At 42.9% G+C, this 20862-nt stretch overlaps 1 protein-coding gene and 1 long non-coding RNA gene across 3 annotated transcripts in view; one reads left to right on the top strand and one right to left on the bottom strand.

Annotated features, from left to right (window-relative positions):
• The window catches only part of LOC125754465 (uncharacterized), a 39651-nt gene extending 38225 nt beyond the window's left edge, over positions 1-1426 (top strand). Inside the window, exon 3 of the long non-coding RNA XR_007408791.1 lies at positions 1316-1426. This is a non-coding gene — a long non-coding RNA (uncharacterized LOC125754465). The remainder of the gene's footprint in view (positions 1-1315) is intronic.
• Positions 1-20862, bottom strand: part of ITGAV (integrin subunit alpha V) — an 84266-nt gene that overhangs the window by 43705 nt on the left and 19699 nt on the right. For both annotated transcript variants that reach the window (XM_025460433.3, XM_025460434.3), the window contains exons 3-6: positions 10509-10600; positions 8847-8961; positions 2977-3038; positions 987-1032 (exon numbers count right to left, since the gene is read on the bottom strand). In XM_025460433.3, the coding sequence (XP_025316218.1) occupies positions 987-1032; positions 2977-3038; positions 8847-8961; positions 10509-10600 (315 nt within the window). The remainder of the gene's footprint in view (positions 1-986; positions 1033-2976; positions 3039-8846; positions 8962-10508; positions 10601-20862) is intronic.

Below are 20862 nucleotides of genomic sequence, written 5' to 3'. Positions count from 1 at the left end.
TCATCCCTTCTTATTTTCTTTACTATTTTCCTTCCATACATCTTTCTTTAGTTTCCCTTTCTACAAAGAAAAAGCAAGCATGGGCTTTCCTACAAAAAAAGCAAGTAAGGGAAAGCATAGTGTAGAATTCAGAAGTAAAATTCGGAATTAGAAAGTACTTGCACATCAACAGGGTCATAGGTTTTTCCAGCTCCTCCAGATACTGGTAATGCTTAAATATCAGAATAACAAGGAGCAAAAGTTCTGACCTTGTAAACAGCACGTTTTTAGCAGGAATCTAACAGGTGAATATACCGACTAAAGAAAATGTGTCTACCAAGTGATAAATGAAGCATAGAGCAAGTAAGCACATTGATTCTCCTGTTTCCAACTGTCCGCAAATAACCAAATAACGATGTTACGCATTTGTACAAATGGTTATTTTGTTGGGCCTCCCAGGATGACCCAGGAACAGGTTTTATTTTTAGATTGATGCCAGTTTAACTACATTCTTTTCTGAATGTATCCTCTGTTTTTAAAACTCCCGAAACACAAAGAAATCATTCTTGATGGCAGTGATTAACAAGAAAATAACCATTTAGCTATTCTAATGTGTAAATCTGAAAAACTTTAAAACCCCGAGCTTTCAGAATACCACAATTTGTGGTATTCCTGTCACTTCCGAATGCTTACATAAAAAGAAATCGTCTTCAATTACTTTATACATTTACTTTATAAATTACTAAAAGCATTGTTTATTTTTCTACTAGGAATATATATTAGATGTATTTCAACACGCCACCTATTTTATGTTCTATACATATTACATATAGGACACTACAGTCCTTTTTAAAAAAGAATACTGTGTAACAGACAGTGATTATACATCGAAATTGTATTTTTTGATGTATTTCTTTACAATAGTTTGAAAAATCTCACAGGCACAGAAGCTAAGTGAACATGAAACACAATCATTACTGAGTGATTTAAAAACTCTATTAACCTACCTTGCCAATAAAAACTACCAGGACCACCAAGAAGTACTCTGTCAGCCTAGATTAAATCAAACAAAAAGGTACGTATTTAAAAACAGGTGGTTTAGAAACTGAAAGCAATGCAATACACAGACAGCTAACATTCAATACACATGAAAGCTATACACACACACACACATATATATACACATCGAAGTCTTAAATCTCAAACACTAACTTATTTTCAGTAAATTTTCATTGCATCCTTTTCTAAAAGGCAAAAAAAAAAAAAAACCACAACAAAAATTAAAAAAGAGTTATAATGCATGTAATATATGAAAATGCACACATTGATTTTACAGATGCGGCTGCTGCGCATGCTTGTTACGAAGCAAAACTGCGAAATATTTTTGAGGCACAATGAAGACAAAAAGTCATTGATTTTGTGTATTCCCTTTGTGACTACATAGGCAACTTTCTAATAATCATTAAAAATTATTTGGCTAATGAAAAATTATTTTTTTAGTGTCTTGCAGATCTAAACAAATGAAATTAGTGGGTAAAATGAAATTTCAGGGTAAGTTAGATGCACAAATTACACTTGACTAGCTCTTCTTGTATCTGTGACAAACTAAGTATCTAATTCGAGGTAACTGTATTTAGTGTTTGAGCACATTTTGGAAATTTCTTCCTTCTGGATGGAAAAAAAAAAATTGTTTTCCCCCTTCAAACATACAGATAGCCCTTTCCAGCTTTCTACAATGTCCTGCCCTGACCATGTAAAAGACACTTCTAAGCTGTCTGCTTTAAAGGGAGACCTTTTTTTTCAGAAATGAGTTGAAGAAAGTAAACAGTTAATTTAGCAATGAGTATTCATCGTATGAGAGTATTTCTGGGGCTACAGCGCACAGGCATAGGGACAAAAACCTTATTTCAAAACTTATTTCATATTTTCAAACTCCTATTTGAAAATATGACATGAAAGTGTAAAGCCAATATTTATGAATATACTTTACCTGTTTTGCCTCAAGGTCTGAATTATGAGAAATTATGAGTAAATTCTGAATTATCAATTTCAAACTGAGTGATTTAAATCAATGATGTAGGAAAGTTAACGAGAACCATAGTCCTAGAAAAAGTTTTTTAGTAAAATAAAGATAAAATACAAATTTTTAATAAGAAAAGGCTTTACTGATTTTTTTGAATTACATAATTATACAGATTCTATTGTTTTAATAAATTTAAGGCATTTTCTAAGAAAGTCATAATAAGCTTTCTAAGGAAGCTCCACTTTTAATCAATATATATAAGATTTCTCTAGGAGTAATTAATATTCTCAATTTGAATTCAAAATGTTCACAGATGCTATCCAAAAAAATGCACACACACACAAAAAAATAATACAAAGAAAAGTACTTTAGAAAATTCTCCTTTGAAAACACCGAATTGTTATTTTAGAAAAACAGATTAAAAACTATCCACTCTGGAGGGCATATTAGCTCTATTAAAACTACACAGAGCCGTAGATATGAGGTTCTTTTCTTTTTTCTTTTTTTTTTTTTTTGAGATTTTTTACAATAATTAAGTTGCTTCAGCTTTACTTGGTGCCTGTAGGCACATACAGGTGGCAACATGCATGTTTCTCAGCTTTTATGTAACTGAACTATGATTTTGTAACAAAGCTCCCATTGACAGAGTTTTGTGAAAAATCACTTTTAGTCAAAAAGAGAAAATTGTAATGCTGTATCAATCTATCTAGCTGGAAATTTTACTTAAGTCATAATGGCTATCTACATCTACAGGAGACTGTCCACTGTCCTCCCTTCCCATTCTGATGTCTATGTGAGATAAGCAACACCTGCTAGGGAGAGAATACAAGGCAAAGAATATCAAAATGCATGGGTCATTTTTATTAGCTGTTTTCATAAAACAGGTAATAGTTACAGAGAAGCAATTAACTTTTAACAATGGTTTAGATAATGAGGTAGATCTGAATCTCATTCAGTCTTAAACAAGGACTTACTTTGGTAAAATCAATGCTGAATCCTCCTTGACAAAATCCCTGTCCATCAGCATCAATATTTTCTAAAATAAAAAGATTGGAAATATACACAAACCCAAACATAAACAAATAACATAAAACAAAACATGAGAAAAATCTGTATCACTATAATCATAAGGCAACGTACTACGAATTGGGAATGTTCATTCACTCAGGCACTTAATGAGTTATTACCATATTCTAAAAAAAAACGAGTATGCATTTTTATCAGCACCATTTTCTCAGATATGGCAAGAGAGATCAAAGTTCCTGGGATGGTCACCAGGAAACAGAAACATCACCTGAAACAGTAGATTCAAAACTTATTTTTAACCACAACCCACAGGCAAGATTATTATATGTCATAACCCACACCACCCAACACGTACATAGTATATGTGTGTATATCACAGATAGGTAAGTAAGATAAAATGTCACAAAACAGTATCACTATTACCGTGTCCGGTATATTCTGATATTTTCCATTTTATTTCGTTCCATTTTTAAAAAATGACTGGTTACGAGCCACTATCCTGATTTTATAAAACGAAGATGAGTTGTGATCTACAAGTCAAAAATTCCAATATCAGAGATGCTTCAGTGGCTCAGCAGTTAAGTGTCTGCCTTCGGTCCAGGATATGATCCTGGAGACCCGGGATCGAGTCCCACATCGGGCTCCCTGCAGGGAGCCTGCTTCTCCCTCTGCCTGTGTCTCTGCCTCTCTCTCTGTCTCTCACGAATAAATAAACAAAATCTTAAAAAAAAAAAAAAATTCCAATATCAAATTACTATTATTGCTGCACAGTTGCCAGCCTATGGTCTTCACGAATTTATTACGAATACTAGTAAAGAGAAATATATATTCCTAATACGTATTTACTACACATACATTCTGTAGCCAACAACTATAAAACGTCTATTAAAAACGTACTTCAAAAAAATAAAATAAAATAAAATAAAATAAAGAAAAAAATAAATAAATAAAAAAAATAAAAACGTACTTCAAAATCTGGAGAGAGAGCTAAAAACCCTGACTTGATGTTTAGCAAAGAGCAAAATATGAAACCATCTTCATGATATATTTAGAACCTCACACAGTCTAATGAACATGAACATCTTCAAACTGGACCCTTTCAATTATTTTCCAAATGATCACAGACTCAGACTCTCTTTAGTCCCCTCTTATTTTGTTGTTCTCACAAAAGGGGACAATTTCTGGACAACCAGCCAATTAAATTAACTCTAATCATGAGTGATCCTGGACCTAGAACACAGGTTAAGGATGAACCTGAAGACTCTCCCTTGATTTATTTATCTCCAGGGTAACAAGGAATAATGAAACGCTCCTCTTCAGTTACCAAGGAATTCTTGTAGCCGATATTACAATATATAAATAATTATGCTGCAGTATTACTGAACCGGCCACCTACACACAGCAACCAAAAATACCTATTTTCAGTACAATTGAAAGAACAATTTCCAAAAAATTTTGTCAAATACTCTACACACAGCAACCAAAAATACCTATTTTCAGTACAACTGAACGGACAACTTCCAAAAAATTTTGTCAAATACTCTACACACAGCAACCAAAAATACCTATTTTCAGTACAACTGAAAGGACAACTTCCAAAAAATTTTGTCAAATACTCCCATCAAAAATTTCTTTTTTTTTTTTTTTTTCCCATCAAAAATTTCAAAAAAAAAAAATTTTTTTTTGGAACATATTTTAAAAACCTGGGAACTGCCCCAAGATGACACACTTAATAACTAAATTTAGAATTTTAGAAAACAGCCTCAAGAGCGTATTGCTACCCCAATGTAAATTCTCTTTGACCAAGAGGGAATGGGAAAACGTGGGCTGGGGTTTCCAGCGCCTCGTGCATCATACTGAGCAAATCCGCTCTGACCTCAAGTCAGCTGGTTTTTTCCTGCATTCCAGTGGCATTCAGGGGAACTCTTTCAGGCTATTTATAAAGACATCCCCTTTTCGATCATCATACTCTATCTGCTTTATCAGGTTTCCCAGAATGTCCAGCCAGAAAACACGATCGTCCTGTAAAATTCTCTCAACAGGCACGAAGTAAGCCGAATTAAACTCTACGTTTATGCCGACGTCAAGAACTGTACGCTAACGACAGGCTATTTTGGTGAAGGCTTTGGTCTTTATTGCTACACATGAATACCATTCCTCCCACTGGCCAAGCGACAGCGTTATCAGTGATGTTGCCGATTACAGCCACCGGCAAACCACCAAGCCCCTCCTCCGTGAGCCGCGTCCTGCACGGAAACGTTGGTTATCTTTCTAAATCTTTTTTTTTTAAGATTTTATTTATTTATTCACAGAGACACAGAGAGAGGCAGAGACACAGGCAGAGGGAGAAGCAGGCTCCATGCAGGGAGCCAGACGCGGGACTCGATCCCGGGACCCCGGGGTCACACCCCGGGCTGCAGCCGCCGGGGCTGCTCTGTCTTTTTAAATCTTAGACGCGATCCTACCAGAGACACTACTGGTACTCACAATTTACAGGTAAGGAGCTCAGGCTCAGAGGAATTAAGCAACGAGCCAAGCAGCTGGCGAAGAGGAGAGCGCGGATCTGAGCCGCGTGTCCACAGCATCACGCCGCGCGGGCACAAGGACGCCGCACCTTAGCGTCTGAGCACCGGTCAAGGGGAAAGGGAAGGCAACGAGCTTGCACAACTGAGAAGGATCTCAGCGCGAGGAAGGCCCGTCAGGAGGCAGGTGGAGCAAAGGACTCAGCCTGAGCGAGGACCTGGGAGTGTGCGAGCTCTGGGATGTGCGGCTCCGGCACTTTTAGAACAGGACGCCCGGGGGATCCCTGGAGGCCCAGCGGGTAGCGTCCGCCTTCGGCCCAGGGCGTGACCCCGGGGTCCCGGGAGCGAGTCCCGCATCGGGCTTCCCGCCGGGAGCCTGCTTCTCCCTCTGCCCGTGTCTCATGAATAAATGAAATCTTAAAAAAAAAAAAAAAAAAAAGAAAAAGAAAGAACAGGACACCTGCCCCTGTGGAAAGCCATCAGGTGGCAGAGGGTTATGAAAACGCCAAAAGCAAACTAACCGACGGCGAGGGTTCAGGCCCAGGGTGGCCCCACGGGCCACGCCGAGAGCAAAAGCAACTAAGCGACGGATCCCCACGAACCGCCACGAGCCCACGAGCCCGGGGACCGAGCGAGCGGCGCTTCGGAGCCCGCACCCCGTGCACGATGCGTCGCTGGCTGCCGGGGACGCAGAGCACGACCCCCGGCCTCGGCTGCTTTCATGCAAGTCAGCGTGGCACCAACAGCGGAGCAGAGCCCGGGCGGGCGACACGGGGCCCACACGCGTCCTGCCCCACGCTCGCGCTCCCCGGCCACACCGCCCTGGCCTTCGGGCAAAGGCCGAGCCGAGGAGCCCGTCCCTCGATCAAGGGCCGTGACCCAGACGGAGAAGGGCGACCGCGTCGGTTCCTGCGACCAAGTGCTCGGCTTCTTCTGAGGCTTGAGGCTCTGGACCTGATCAGGGGTCAGCGCACGGTTTCCGTCAAGGACCAGACGGTCAATACTTTAGGCCTCGGGGCCGTGTCCCGGTGGCGACCACTCGGCCTCCCCGAGGAAGCAACACGTCGAAGGGGTGGGGGGGAGGGCTGCGTTCTACCGAGACCTCAGTTACAAGAAGCAGCGCCAGCGGCGTGGGCACCTGCTCGGAGGCCACTACCCCAGAAGGCCAGGTCTGAAGGGACCGTAGGGCTTCTGTGCCTAAGCAAGGACACGAGCAGCACGCGACAGGTGGGCCGGCCCGGGTGCGGCAAACTGGACACGGTGCCCCGCGGCCGCCGGAGGGTGCCCGGTGGTGGCCCGCGTGCTGCGCGAGGTCCCCAAGGGCCCCTGCGCCTCCGGGCCCGCCCAGACTCGGATTTGCGAAGGGACGACGTGTGGCTGACGGAGAAGCCGTGGGGAACACCGAGGCGACCGAGGCACAAGGCCCTGCGAGGAGGGAGGCCTGGGTTCAAATCCTCCTTCGACGCTCACTGCTCTGAGAGGGAAGAAACCCTCGGGCTCCGCTGTCCGTCCCGCAGGCGTCGGTGGCAGCGGCCCCGGGGAGCCAGCTCCCGCCTCCACCCTCCTGCACGCACCCCCGGCCACCCAGGACAGCGCCAGGCGGCCTGACCCACCCGTGGACGCCGCCCCTCCCTCGCACGGTGCAGAGCGCCGAGCTGGTGGCTTCAGAAGTAAGGGTCAGGGCAACCATTCGGGATGTCTTGGGGGCTCAACCGCTGCGAGTCTGGAAGACCCAACACTTCCTCCGGCCTGGTGTCAAGTCGCCCGGCGCGGAGGAGACCCCAGCGGCAAAGGTCCCCACGCTCCACTCCTGCTACTAGCTCCCTCCCCCAAGCTAACTGGCTAGCGAAGGAAGATGAAAAGCAACTGCCCTGCCCGAGGGGGCGCTGGGGCCTCAGCGGGGGAGCACCTGCCTTCAGCTCAGGCCGTGATCTCAGGGTCCCGCGGTCGAGCCCCGTGTCAGCAGGGCGTCTGCTTCTCCCTCTGCCCCCCGCCCCCTCTTGCTCTCAAATAAATAAAATCTTAAAAAAAAAAAAGTAATAGTCTGAAAAATGCTTTATTCTTTTATTTTTATAATTGTATTTTTTTATTCATGAGAGATGCAGAGAGAGGCAGAGACACAGGCAAAGGGAGAAGCAGGCTCCCTGCAGGGACCCGATGCAGGACCCGATCCCGGGACCCCGGAGTCACGCTCTGGGCTGAAGGCAGATGCTCCACCACTGAGCCACCCGGGCTGCCCCTGAAAGGTGCTTTAGATATAAATACCACAACACGTTTCAATAAGCGAGGTTTCTTGTATAAAGAGAATCTCGAGTGGTGGCCATTTAACCACAAAGGAGGGCAAAAGCACTGGTGTCTCCCGGGGCACCCGGGTGGCTCTGTCGGCTACGAGTCTGCTTTAGGCTCCGGGATCTCAGGGTCCTGGGATCGAGCCCCGCATCCGACTCCCTGTCGATTCCCCTGCCGCTCCCGCTCTCTCTGTCCCTCTCTGTCTCTCAAATAAAATCTTCAAAACACAAAGCAAAACAGAACTGGAATCGCCTTTGGAAAAGCAAAGTAAAAGGGCTGAAAATCACCTTTGGCCGCAATATGAATTTCATCTGAAATTTCAGATAATATGAAGTCAACCGAGTGAGAGCCTCTGAACCATCAGAAGAGGGGTGAGCTTGGTAACAGACTCACAGGGAAACTCTGATCTACAAGAAGGAAAATTCAGGAGAAGCTGGCTGGCTCGGTCGGTAGAGCGTGCGACTCTTGATCTTGGGGTTATGAGTTCAAGCCTCAGGCTGGGTATAGACGTTACTTAAGAGTATCTTAAAATTTAAAAAAAAAAAAGTTTATTTTTTATTTTAAAAAAATTAAAGGAGGAACATTCTGACTCAGAGTCCTGAGCTCAATGTTTCACCTTCTTAGGTAAACTCTGGCTCTTTAAGACACATTTTTTTCTCCTTTTACATTCAGCATCACTATTAATACAAAGCTCTGGTTCTTATGCTCTGGTTTCCGTTAAATCGCCTTGTAGAGTTTCCTAAAAACGCAGGTGCCCAGGCCTGACATGGACCTACTGCGTCAGAGGTTTCTGTTTTAGGAAGTTCCCACATTTATGTGAGAGATGCTCCCTTGAGCATCTTTTGACTGACACACAGTCGTGCCTACACACACACACACACACACACAAAATTCTGAACAAAGTAGGCTCCCCAACCATCTTTTAAAAGCTGGCACAAAAAAAAAAAAAAAAAAACTAAAAAAAAAATAATAATAAAATAAAAGCTGGCACAACTCCCTGCACATACTTGATCTGCACGGAGCGTACTCCACAGTCTTCGCTCCGTCCTGAAGAAAGCAGGTTCCCACGGGCTCTCTCTCCTGTTTCATTTCAGTCCTCCAGTGGTACAGCGGGGCGCAGGCCTGCAACCAGAGGGGGCGGCCCACAGCGTGAAAATCCCCGTGAAACGCAGCGTTTTGGATCATCCATACGACTCCAGAATCCAAAAACACGTCGTGAGCATGAATAAAGATTAAACCCGTCTTATACCAAGAATTCCCCATGACGACAGTGGATACAGATAAAGAGTACTTTTCTCACATCCTTTTTTCCCCCCAAAATAGCAAAATTATTTCACACGGCAAAGGTCTCACACGTTCCACTAATTCTGAAAATTACTGTGAAAATTATTTTCACTCTTCTTGATGTTGCGACCGTCAGAGATGGAATCGGCCTTTTAACAAAGTAACATTCTCCTGCGTATAGGATACAGGCTACTATGATCCATCATTTATTATTAAGCATATCATAAATGTTTATTTAAATATAAACAGATTCATATTTACTATTAAGCATATAATTTACTACTAAAAGACTTGGCAGGGCTTGTTTTTATCTACTTTCCAGGTAAGTTGATGACCTTTTTGTTTTCAGAATTCTAGATTTCAACACCAGGTATAAGCAGCAGAGGGAGGCATATTTTAGTGACACAGTAATTTAGCAAAATGTGACAATTTAATTTGCTGCAAAACAGTTCAGTGCATTTTCTGTCAGGTTTTTTTTTGAAGCAAAACACATGGACACAAACCCCGCAGACATCAACGGAAGGTTATTTTACATTTTCCCTGAAAAAAGTGGAAGGAGAGGATGATGGCCACTTGTCCGCAGCCGCTGGGTGCTCCAGGCACAAGGGTCCCTCACTCTTCCGCAGGTTCGTGTCCCCACCTCCCACCTCCCATGTCCCCCACTCTCAACCTCGTCCTCCACTTCCAGTCGGAGTGGAAGCTCCTCTGAAATTCCAGCTCCCCCACAGATTCTTCCCGGACGGCCCCGTCGGATCATCAGACGACAGCAGCAGATAGGGAAGGGTCCCCGAGGACATGAAATCAGAGCCACAGTCAGGGTGACAAGGAGCTGACCAAGTGACCCCGAGCATGGTGGAGGCAGAGGGGCCAGGGACGCGGAGGTGCCGACCACGGTGGCCGGTCACAGGGGGAGGAAGGATCCGTCGCTAGAGCGCGTGGGGCGGGGTGACGGGTGCCAAGGGGACCAGGCCAGCGGCCCGCTCACCACGACGCCGAGGAGCTGGCGGCAGCAGGGCTGTCCCCAAGGCAGAGGGACACCCCAGGGAACGGGACGCTCGCTTCGGGCTGGCCCCCCAAGGACACGGGTCGCTGTCGGGGCAGGAGCGGGGGACGGGGAGGCCACTGTGGTCGCCCGGCTGGCAGCCCCCTACATGGGCTCCCAGGTGGGCTCGCGGGGCACAGGACGGGCCAGACCAGAGGGCCGGTTCCCCGCAACAACCGCAGTCCCTGGGCCCAGACTCCCTGCCCGACGGGGGGCACCGCGGGCCCAGGCCCACCCACGGGGTACGGGAGGCGCCCCGCGGCCGGCTCTCCAACACAGCATCTCCCGGTGCCACATAAAGCACCTCAACTCACCTACGAGAGGAAATATCCAGAAGACTTACCAAGATCTTATCCTGTTTCGATCTCACAGATGCTCCAAACCACTGGTGAGACTTGAACTCCAATGGATCATCCTTGGCATAATCTCTATTGCCTAAGAAAAATATTGTGAGGGGTGAGAAACAAGATATATATTCTTCATATAACAGAGTTTATTACAATCCAGCCAAGGTCTAAAAACAGCGTGCTGTTAATTAATCAAATACCACATTAGCTGTTTACCTCGTGTACTTTATAAACGTCAGGAACTTTCAACCAACAACAAAAAAAAAAAGAAAAAAAACACACAGGATGACGAGAAGTGTCTCAGGGTTGTTGTGAAGCCCTGTTAACTATAATAATGCAGATGTGAAAAAGTACTAAGTTTCCCAACTGCTAAACTGTAAAGATCGTTAACTATCAAACAAATACTTACAATTACCTACTGTACTCCCAGAAGTTCCAGGATATAAAGATATTTATGAAAACAAAAGGCCACTGCCTTCATAAAACACCAGTAGTAAGAGACCACAGTAAAACACACCAACACAGGGCGAACGACATAAAACAGGAGTTGGAATCTAGCCGGAGGGAAAAAGAATCAGATTTAGCACACTACGTGCAAATATTTGTTTTCAGTTTACATCATTAAGAAAATCATTCCCAATATGCCAGCCGCTCAGGAAAAGTACTGGAAAGGAAGAAAAGAAGAAAGAAAAGAAAAGAAGAAAAAAAAGAAAAGAAAGAAAAGAAAAGAGAAGAAAAGAAAAGAAAAGAGAAGAAAAGAAGGAAAGGAGAAAGGAAAAGAGAAAGGAAAAGAAAAAGGAAAAGAAAAGAAAAGAAAAAAAAGAAAAAGAAACGGAAAGGAAAGAGAATAGAAAAGAAAAAAAAAGAAAAAAGAAATGGAAAGGAAAGAGAATAGAAAAGAAAAGAGAATAGAAAAGAGAATAGAAAAGAAAATAGAAAAGGAAAGAAAAAAGAAAAGAGGAAGGAAGAAAGAAAGAAGAGAGAGAGGAAAGGAAGAAAAGGAAGGAAGGAAGGAAGAAAGAAAAGAAAGAAGAAAAAGAAAAAAATAAAGAAAAAAGGGAAGAGAAGAGAACAAAAAGAAGGAAGGGAGGAGGGCAGGAAAGAAGGAATACTTTCCATTGAAAGCTATTAAATTGGTCAAGGAAAAAATTATGGAAACATAACCATAAAGCATTTGGGGAAAGAGAGACTATTTTTTGAGAGAAATAGACTATTTTTAAAGTCTAGTCCGTTCCTCTCAACCTATTTATGATGATCATCCCCTATAAACCTACATTCCAAGGGGAAGGCAGTCACTACCCTCCGAGGGGCATCTGTAGTCCCGTCTCCCTGCAGCGCTCCTCCCGAGGGCCAAGAGAGCAACCGAAAGGTCTGCTGACAGGTGAACAGGAAATGCGGTTTTACATCCAACAGAAGAGTATTAGCCCCGAAAAGAAGAAAATCCTGCCAGCGGAGAGGACACTGATGGATCTAGAGAATATTCTATTAAGTGAAAGAAGTCAGACACAAACACTTCATTCTATCCCTCATATATGGACTCTAAAATAACCTACTTGTTAAAAAATAAAACAACAAAAAAAAAGTAGACGTGAATCCTCCGTGTGATTATTTCCCCCCATCCGTGAGGCCGAACGGATGGGGAATCGCATGAATCAAGCAGCTCAGCCCAAGCTTTGAGTCTACAGAAACAGCAGAACGACCCACACTAAACGACAATGAGCAAGAAATGGCCTTTTTCTTTTTTCTCTAAGTGAGATTTGGGGTTTTGTTTGTAAATAGAGCGTAACCCACTACGGCCTCGGCCCCGCACAGCCTAACACACTCTGCTTTTTCCAGAGGGGCCCGACCAGCAAAGCAGCGTAGCTTCTGGGCCGACCGGGTTCAAATGATGACTCTTCAACGATTTAAACCATAAAACTTCATGGTTACAAGGGACTGAATAGAATCTTTGTATTTCACTGCAAGCGAACGAGGCTCCCGCGGAGCGACAGGGTTTCCAACCTGTTCCTTCCTACAAAGGAAGCGAAGGCCTCTGCTCCTTACGTTGAACACAGTAGGACCGTGAAGCGGCTGGTGCCCGGGAGGACTCGCTCCCGCTCGCCGTCGCCGACACCCACAGATAAACCCAGGTAATCTCAGCCCCCGGAACCGAGCGTACGAGCTAATACTGCATGTGATCAAGAACCGCCACACTCGAACTGCTTTCATTTAAAAAGAAGCCTTTTCAGCAACTCTGAAGATGTCCAAGCAGAACCGAAGCTCTTCTCTATTAGGGGAAATATTTGGCTGTTCCGCATCAGAAAGGTTCAAATTAAGCCTCCATGTATTTCCTCCTAAGCTCTAAAACTGACCATGTGGCAAACAAAATGGCACAGAGTCAAAAAATCACTATATTCTCGCCAATTATTCCTGCCCTACAAGACCTGATACACATTCCGCAAGAATGGCAATGTCGAGAAAGACAACACAGCAGGGAAGACTCGAGGTTGAAAGAGAAGGAGACGCAGGAACCCGACGCAAGATACGATCTTTGAATCTTGTGTCTAAAATTCTTCCAAAAGTTATAAAGGACTTTGTTAGGATAATTGTGGACATTCAACTCTAGACCCTATGGTCACCAATAGTGTTGTCATAATGACATGCTTCTCGACCGTGATAATAGTGTCGTGGTGATGTAAGGGAAGAGCCTGGTTCTTGGGAGGTACGTGCTCTGGTACTTGGGGGTAACGGGGTACCGCACCTGCCACACTGGCTGAATCTAAGGGTATAACGTTCATTGTATTACAGTTCCAAATTTTCTGTAAGTTTACAAATGTCTAAAAAAAAAAAAATGTATAGCGACGGACAAGTTACACACTCTATGTGGCACAAGGCCCCTACGGGGGTATCTTCTATTTCTCGTTATTTGAACTCTTTATGGTATTTACTTTGATGATAAAACATTACAAATTAAGACATAAAACATATAATAAAGCCGCACGTGAAGATGAATCTAAATTCTACAATCCCCCACAAAGAAATGATGTCTGCTAACATTTTGGAGCCGATCCTAAAGACTTGTCTCATGAATACGTGCGTATCCTTTTATTTGTAGAATAGATATATTCTATATAGATATATATTTTATAAATATTTATAAAACGTTAAAATTGTGACTATATATAAATGTACAAACCATTTCCCCCTTAACAATACATCAAATAAAGTTTGACTACAGCATCATAGCCATTGTGTAGAACATCACGATGTAGCCATACGGCGGCTTATTTAACCGATTTTATCTCCCTCAGGTTCAGATTTAGGAATATTTCTATTTTGATTTAAAAGACCTACACATTCCCTCCAAGTCCTCTCTCCTCTCTCTTCCAATATACATAAGCAGCACAGCATGGCGCTATTGTTGGGGTCAGAGACATGGACTAAGTGCTAGATTAACCCGATAAACCCTCCAGAAAATGGTATGTAACGTGTAATATCATCCTAATGGATGAAATTTTTTTTCAAGGTCCCAAGATATACTTACTTTTATTTATTTTTTTTTTATACTTACTTTTATACGTAAGACTTTCCTGACCCTCAACCACCAGTTCCTGAAACAAGTCACACCCACTCCCACCTGCAGCCCTTTGTAACCACATCCTTCTGGCCGGGAAAACCTCATTCCTTCCGTTCTTGATTCAAACCCTTAAGTCGCAGTTGTCCATTCACGACCCTAACGCAAGACGAACCCGGAGTTTGACCCTGAAGGAAATACCCAACAAGGAACCATGGCGGACCCATGGCAGAGGATGTGTGAAATGGTCTGGGAAGTCGGGGGCAGAGGACAAGAAAGGGAAGCTTTCTAGGCCAAGGGGAACATCCTGAGGCAAGAAATGCAAGAGCAGATATGCTTGAATTCTTTTAGAAGCCTGAGTCGTTGGCCATGACTAGAGAGATGGGTCACGAGGAGCGTGGTCGCCAAGAGCTTTGCTGCTAAACTTCGCCAAGACTGCGTCTGGTGGAGTCTTTGAATTGCTCTCTATGCGAAGCAATTTTTCTTTAATTCTATTCCCGGAAGGTGGAAGACGGGGTTTCCTCTCTTCTGTAGTATTATCCAGGTCTCCACTGAAAAACTATCTCCATGACCTTTTTTTTTTTTTTCCTGAAGAAATAGACTTTTCTCTAAATCCGCACGTCGTAGCAACAGGACACTGCTCTGCGCTGCCAGGTGGCATCTGCGTCTCCGTCACTACCACGTTCTAGTTCCTGCTTTCAGCAGGCATCAAGAACATTCGCTGCCACAGTGATTATGACACCTGCCTTTGCGGATAACAGGCTCAGCCTAAGCTAGAAAATGTCATGGAAACGAATTACAAATTTCACAATTTTTTAAATTTTATTTTCACTGTCAAGTATCGCGGAGTGCAAAAATCCACAGTTGCTTCCACGTGGCAAGCGACTTCCGATAGTATTTAATAAGAAGGAAGGACGGACGACCAGTCAAATGTGAAAAAAAAAATCAAGCTGTGTGGTTCTTTTGGATTAAAGCAAGTACATTTGAAAAACCTGGAGCTTTACAAAAACTTTGACATGCCCCCCCCCCCAAAAACACAGTCATGTCTTAAGTAGCACGTGATTAAATGTGTTTTCAATTACGTCGCCAAACAAAAGTAAACTCTATTGGGCCTACAAGGCATTGCCACACACCGGCATCCACGACTGAGGCAAGAGTCTTCAAGGAAACACCTACTGCCCGTTGCTTTGAACGCCGTCAGTTTCCACAAGGTCACAACCTCAGATTACCGAATTTTCAAGAAGTTTCCTCAACAGGAAGTTTCCCTTTACCAACGGGCTGCTCACGCCATGCCCCCAACCTTGAGAATTAGACCCAGGCAACGGCAGGAATTGTAGCCCAGAGAAAGGCCTCCTCGGGCAACAGTCAAGAAGGAGCAACAATTTCATTTTTTCTTTTTTTCTTTTTTTTTAAAGATTTGTTTATTTTAAAGGCTGCAGAGGGGCAGAGGGAAGAAGAGTCCTGAAGCCGAGTCCCGGCTGAGCGTGGAGCCTGACACAGGGCTCGATCCCAGGGCCCCGACGTCATGATCTGAGTTGGAACCAAGAGCCAGATGCCTAACCCACTGAGCCACCCAGGCGCCCCAACAACAAAGACTTCTTTTTCCTTTTTAAGTTCAATTCGTCTACATGTAGCCTAACACCTCATGCTCATCACACCACAAAGGTTTCTACCCGTCGTTCCGTAAAACACTCTGGAAGACTCGCTCTCATCTTCAACGTGAATCAAAGGGTCTCACAATTGTAAAAAACGAGAAGACACTGCCCCGCGTCCCATAAAGGAGCATAAAACTCTGTACTGTCACTTTGACAAATTCCTAGAGGAAAATGTTGCTAGAGAAAGTTGATGTTGGTTAGCAAGCAAGTCACTGGAGGGTCGAAAATTTAATGTCTTTTTTTTTTTTTTTTTTTTTTGCCTTTGCTTTTAATTTGTAAGCTGCCAGTGACATGCGATCGCCCTCCCACGACTGAAGACTTCAGGCCCGAAGCCTACGGAACGGAGCAAAGTGCCACAGCCTTAGACTCTGCCCCCGACGAACAGCCACTCTTCTCGTTTCTTCTCATTTCCTCGGAGCGTTTCCAAAGACACCGTCAAATATTCAACTTGCTCTATGGGAGATTTTTTTTTTTTTTTTAAAGACAAGTTACCTTATTACCCTAAAGCTATATTTTTGTTTCTTCTTTTTCATAGCCTTTGGAGCAGCAAGGCTATGTTATCTGTTTTGGAAACGCCAAAGTCATGAAGAATGCCGAAGCACGAGAAAACCAAGGCAGGAAACCTCTATTTGGAGGATACCTGTGTTTTTACTCACTTGGTTCCTATTCATGATTATATGATGCTGTGGATAAAGACGTGAGGTCCGCAGAGCGCTTACCCCTCGTTCAAGTAAGTGATGACTTAAACGGTGTGACCTACGGCATCGGGGTGGCTACAGTTCATCATACTGGACTGTGTATATCCAAGCTGCTAAGACGGTGGCTCTTCAAAGTTCTCATAACAAGAAAAAAAAGTTCTGGAACCACGTATAGTGACAGATGCCAACTAATCCTGTTGTGATCATTGTGCGACATAAACAAATACCAAAATTGTTATGTTGTGCATCTGAGGCAAACGTCGTATGTCAACTGTACCTCGATAAAAACCAAACAAAACAGAGCAGCCCGGGTGGCTCAAGCTGTTTAGCGCCGCCTTCGGCCCAGGGCCTGATCCTGGAGACCCGGGATCGAGTTCCATGTCAGGCTCCTTGCATGGCGCCTGCTTCTCCCTCTGCCTGTGTCTCTGCTTCTCTCTCTCCTCTCTGTGTATTCTCAGAAATAAATAAATAAAATCTTTAAAAAAAAAAAGATTTTAAAAAAAACAACAAAAAAAAACAAAACAAAACCAACTCCAGGGTCATTCTTTAATAAAGCAGACCATTCACGAGCGTCTGTGAGCAGCTTTTTACGTGAAACATAACTTTTGCTCGGTCACACTTCATACAACGAATTTGCCTCAAAGAAAAATCTCCCAATAGCGCTTATTTATTTATGTGAAAATTAACAGTCCAGAGGAAGAGATTTCTTTGATCATTCGGTTAAATAAATAAATCATGGGTACTTCCCATATCTAAACGCAGGGAGCATATTGCAGTAAATGAGGCAGATAAGGTCCCTGGCTTTGAAGAGAGAGAAATAATAAGCAAATAATTATAGAAGATATTTTCAGAGAGTCACGAATGCTATAAAATGCTACACTTGAGCGAAAACAATGAAGACGCGGTCAAAGTGCTGGTATTTGTAACCTAATGCTATTGTGAAATGACGCATTTCACTGATTCGGAGCTGCAAGAATTAAGATGCTGTTAACATCTTTGAAATCTGAGTATTACAGTCAATGGTTACTTAAAATCAGCATGTTTCAGTAATACATAGAGTACATTTCAACATCAATGGCACAATTACGTTCACAGCCAATTGAGTTTTGGAAAAGGTGCCAAGAAAATCCAACGGGAAAGAAATAGTGTTTTCAACAAATGGTGCTGGGACAATTGGATATCGTTACACGGGCAAAAAGACCAATGAGGAACCCTATCTCAAACCATACAGAATAAAAAAGATCACAGACTTAAATGTAAGAGCTACAAAACTATAAAAATGCTTGTAAGAAAATAGCAGTAAACCTTCAACTCTAGATTAGACAAGATTCATGAAACCAAAGCCCAAGATAAAAGATTGATAAACTGGACTTAATCAAAATTTAAAACTTTTGAGCTTCAAAAAGCATCATAAAGAAAAGTGAAAAGAAAACCCACAGAATAGGAGAAAATATTTGCAAAGCTCATATTCAGTAAGAGATCTGTATCCACAATGAACACACACACACACACACACACACACACACACAGCCCTCCCTCCTTGCAACTCAAGAATGAAGACACCCAATAAAAACCAGGCAGAGAATTTGAATAGATCTCATTCTGGGGATACACACATGGCCAGTAAGTACATGCAAAGATGCTCAACATCACCGGCCACGACGTCTACACAAATCGAAACCACAATGAAGAATCACGCACTAGGATAAAAGAAGATAAAAAAACGCATGTCCACTAGGGTGCGAAGAACTGGAATCCTCCCATTACTTGCTGGTAGGAATGTAATGGTGCGGCCAGGTTTTAAGACGGTCTTGCAGCTCCTTAAGAAGCTAAACACAGAGCGACTCCCCTCCTAGGTACCCCTCCAAGAGACACGAGAACGTACGTCTAGACAAAGACGTGCATGCGATAGACAAAGACGTGCCCGTGAACGCTCACAGCAACGTTATATACAATGACCCCAAACTAGAAACCAGCCGAAAGTACGTGTGCCGGCGAAGGAATCAACAAGGGCTCAAGGGATGCTGCTGGACGAGAGGAACGGAGCACGGGCACACGTACAGCGCGGCGAACCGCCAGGCGCAGAGGGCGACACGGTGTGCAATTCTATTTCTGCGCGATATCCAGAGAAGGGGAGCTCAGAGACGCGGAGAGTGGATTTGTGGTCGTTGAGGGTTAGGCGGACAAATGGGAGAGTGACCATGAACAAGAGGGTTTTCTTTTTAAGGTGAGGGAAATGCTCTGGAATTACATTATGATAGTATCTGTAAAACCATACTTATTATGGTAAAATTCACTGAATTGCACACTCAAAAGTTGCACACAGGTGAATTTTATGGCAAATTATGTCTCAAGAAAGCTGTTTTAAAAAAAAAAGGACGGGACGCCGGGGTGGCTCAGCGGTTGAGAGTCTGCCTTCAACTCAGGGCGTGATCCTGGAGTCCCGGGATCGAGTCCCACATGGGGCTCTCAGCATGGAGCCTGCTTCTCCCTCTGCCTGTGTCTCTGCCTCTCTCTGTGTCTCTCATAGATAAATAAATAAAATCTTTAAAAAACAAAAACAGAAAAAAACAGATGCATTAGTAGGGTAACAGATCAAGTATAAGAACAAATAATACCAAAAGAGCAGAGTAAACATATGAGAAAATCAGAAGTACAAATTAAAACAAGATAAATACTTCACCCGCAGGACGAAGCAAGACTAAGGTGAGTTTGGTTCAGGGACAGGTTATATCATTTTTTTTCCCAGTTAGCAAATGTATATTAGAAGTATGTCAAAAAATACATCTTGTTGGCTTCTAAATTGCATTTTTAGGAATCCTAAATAAATAAAAATATGAACAATGATTGAATAAGCATGCTCCAACCTTTGTTACAATAGCTTTAAAAAAAAAAAAAAAGCAGCAAAATGCCCAGCAGAATAGGAGATGGACTGAGTGAATTATGATTCTCCACATACACACGCACACAGAGAAGTATATACACCAGGTACATACGAAAACATAATATTACCCATGCATACAAATATATCCTATGGCCACTAGTTTTCCCAGTGTTGGGATTCAGAAGATTTTTCTTTTCTTTTCTTTTCTTTTCTTTTCTTTTCTTTTCTTTTCTTTTCTTTTCTTTTCTTTTCTTTCTTTTCTTTCTTTCTCTTTCTTTCTTTCTTTTTGCTTCTTGAGGTTTTCTCATTTGTTCAATCAATGAATATTTGTATATTTTAAAAGATGAGGAAAAAAACCTAGTGTGGATACGTTATCAGCCTTTACATATAAAGGTTTTGGTTAGAAGCTTCTATATATCCTCCTTTTTTTTTTTACAGAGGGAGAACCCAGGCTGGGTAGGGGCAGAGGGACAGGAAGCAAGAGGCTCCAGGCTGTTAATTCAAGAAATTCTGATAGATAATATGGAACGGTTAGGTATCCATATTAAAGGCTGATTTGCTCTATAAACTTCAAAATGCCTTTAAAAGTCTCTAGAAGCATGAGGTGCATAGACTTGAAATGACACAAGATAAAAATCCCTAAGCTCAGAGCGTCTGGAGTTGCAGAGACACGAAAAACTAATTATTTGTGACTGTAAAAGTGAGTTCTGAAATCACAATCTATGAACATGAGAAAGTGTCACCAAACCACATGGGGTGTTGAGAAACATCTCTCATGTAAGATTAGATTGTTTTCCAGAAGTAAACAAGGGTCAAAAGCAGAGCCAGAAGGAAATACGATGAAGCTTGTTCCACTGTGATTTTTTAAATTTATTTACTGAGTTCCGACTGCCACAGGGAACAGAGAATGGAAACCTCCTCCTTCCTCCATGAGCAAGTCTGGTGGTTCTGCGGGAGCCGCACAAAGAACACAGGCCCAGTGAAAACATCCACCGCTTTATCAACGCTGGTTTGTTTCCTCCTAGCAATGAGAAGGAAATGACCCTGAACGCATCTCACAGTTTCAGACAAGAACTCTTTACTGAAGATTCAAAGAGGGGTGGGAAAAAAAAAAAAAAAGAAAAAAAAGCCAAGTCAAAGTTAAGCCTTAAAATACTGGGTATGAATCCAGTCAAAACGGGCCAGGAAAAAGATGGGTTTTAAAGGAACATATACATGCAGTTCTGATGAAACATTTAAAGTGTTAAGATAACAACTACCTGCATGTGGATTAATTGGCTAGTCATAGAGAAACTGGATTAATTGGATTTACTAATTTCCAGGTTGCCTCCTAGCTCTCCAGCTATAGAAAGCAATAAACCAAAAAATTTTTTAAAAAATAATAAATAAATAAATAAATAAATAAATAAATAAAGAAAGAAAGAAAGAAAGCAATGCACCAAGGAATGATGGGTTATAGCAAAAGAAACAATTTCATTTAAAAAACAAAAATTCCTGGGGCACCTGGGTAGCTTAGATGGTTAAAAGCATCCAACAACCGACTTGATTTCAGCTCAGGTC

The sequence above is a fragment of the Canis lupus genome, chromosome 36 (genome assembly GCF_003254725.2).
Source record: "Canis lupus dingo isolate Sandy chromosome 36, ASM325472v2, whole genome shotgun sequence".
Classification (NCBI taxonomy): domain Eukaryota; kingdom Metazoa; phylum Chordata; class Mammalia; order Carnivora; family Canidae; genus Canis; species Canis lupus.
This window is presented reverse-complemented; position numbering and strand designations above follow the sequence as displayed.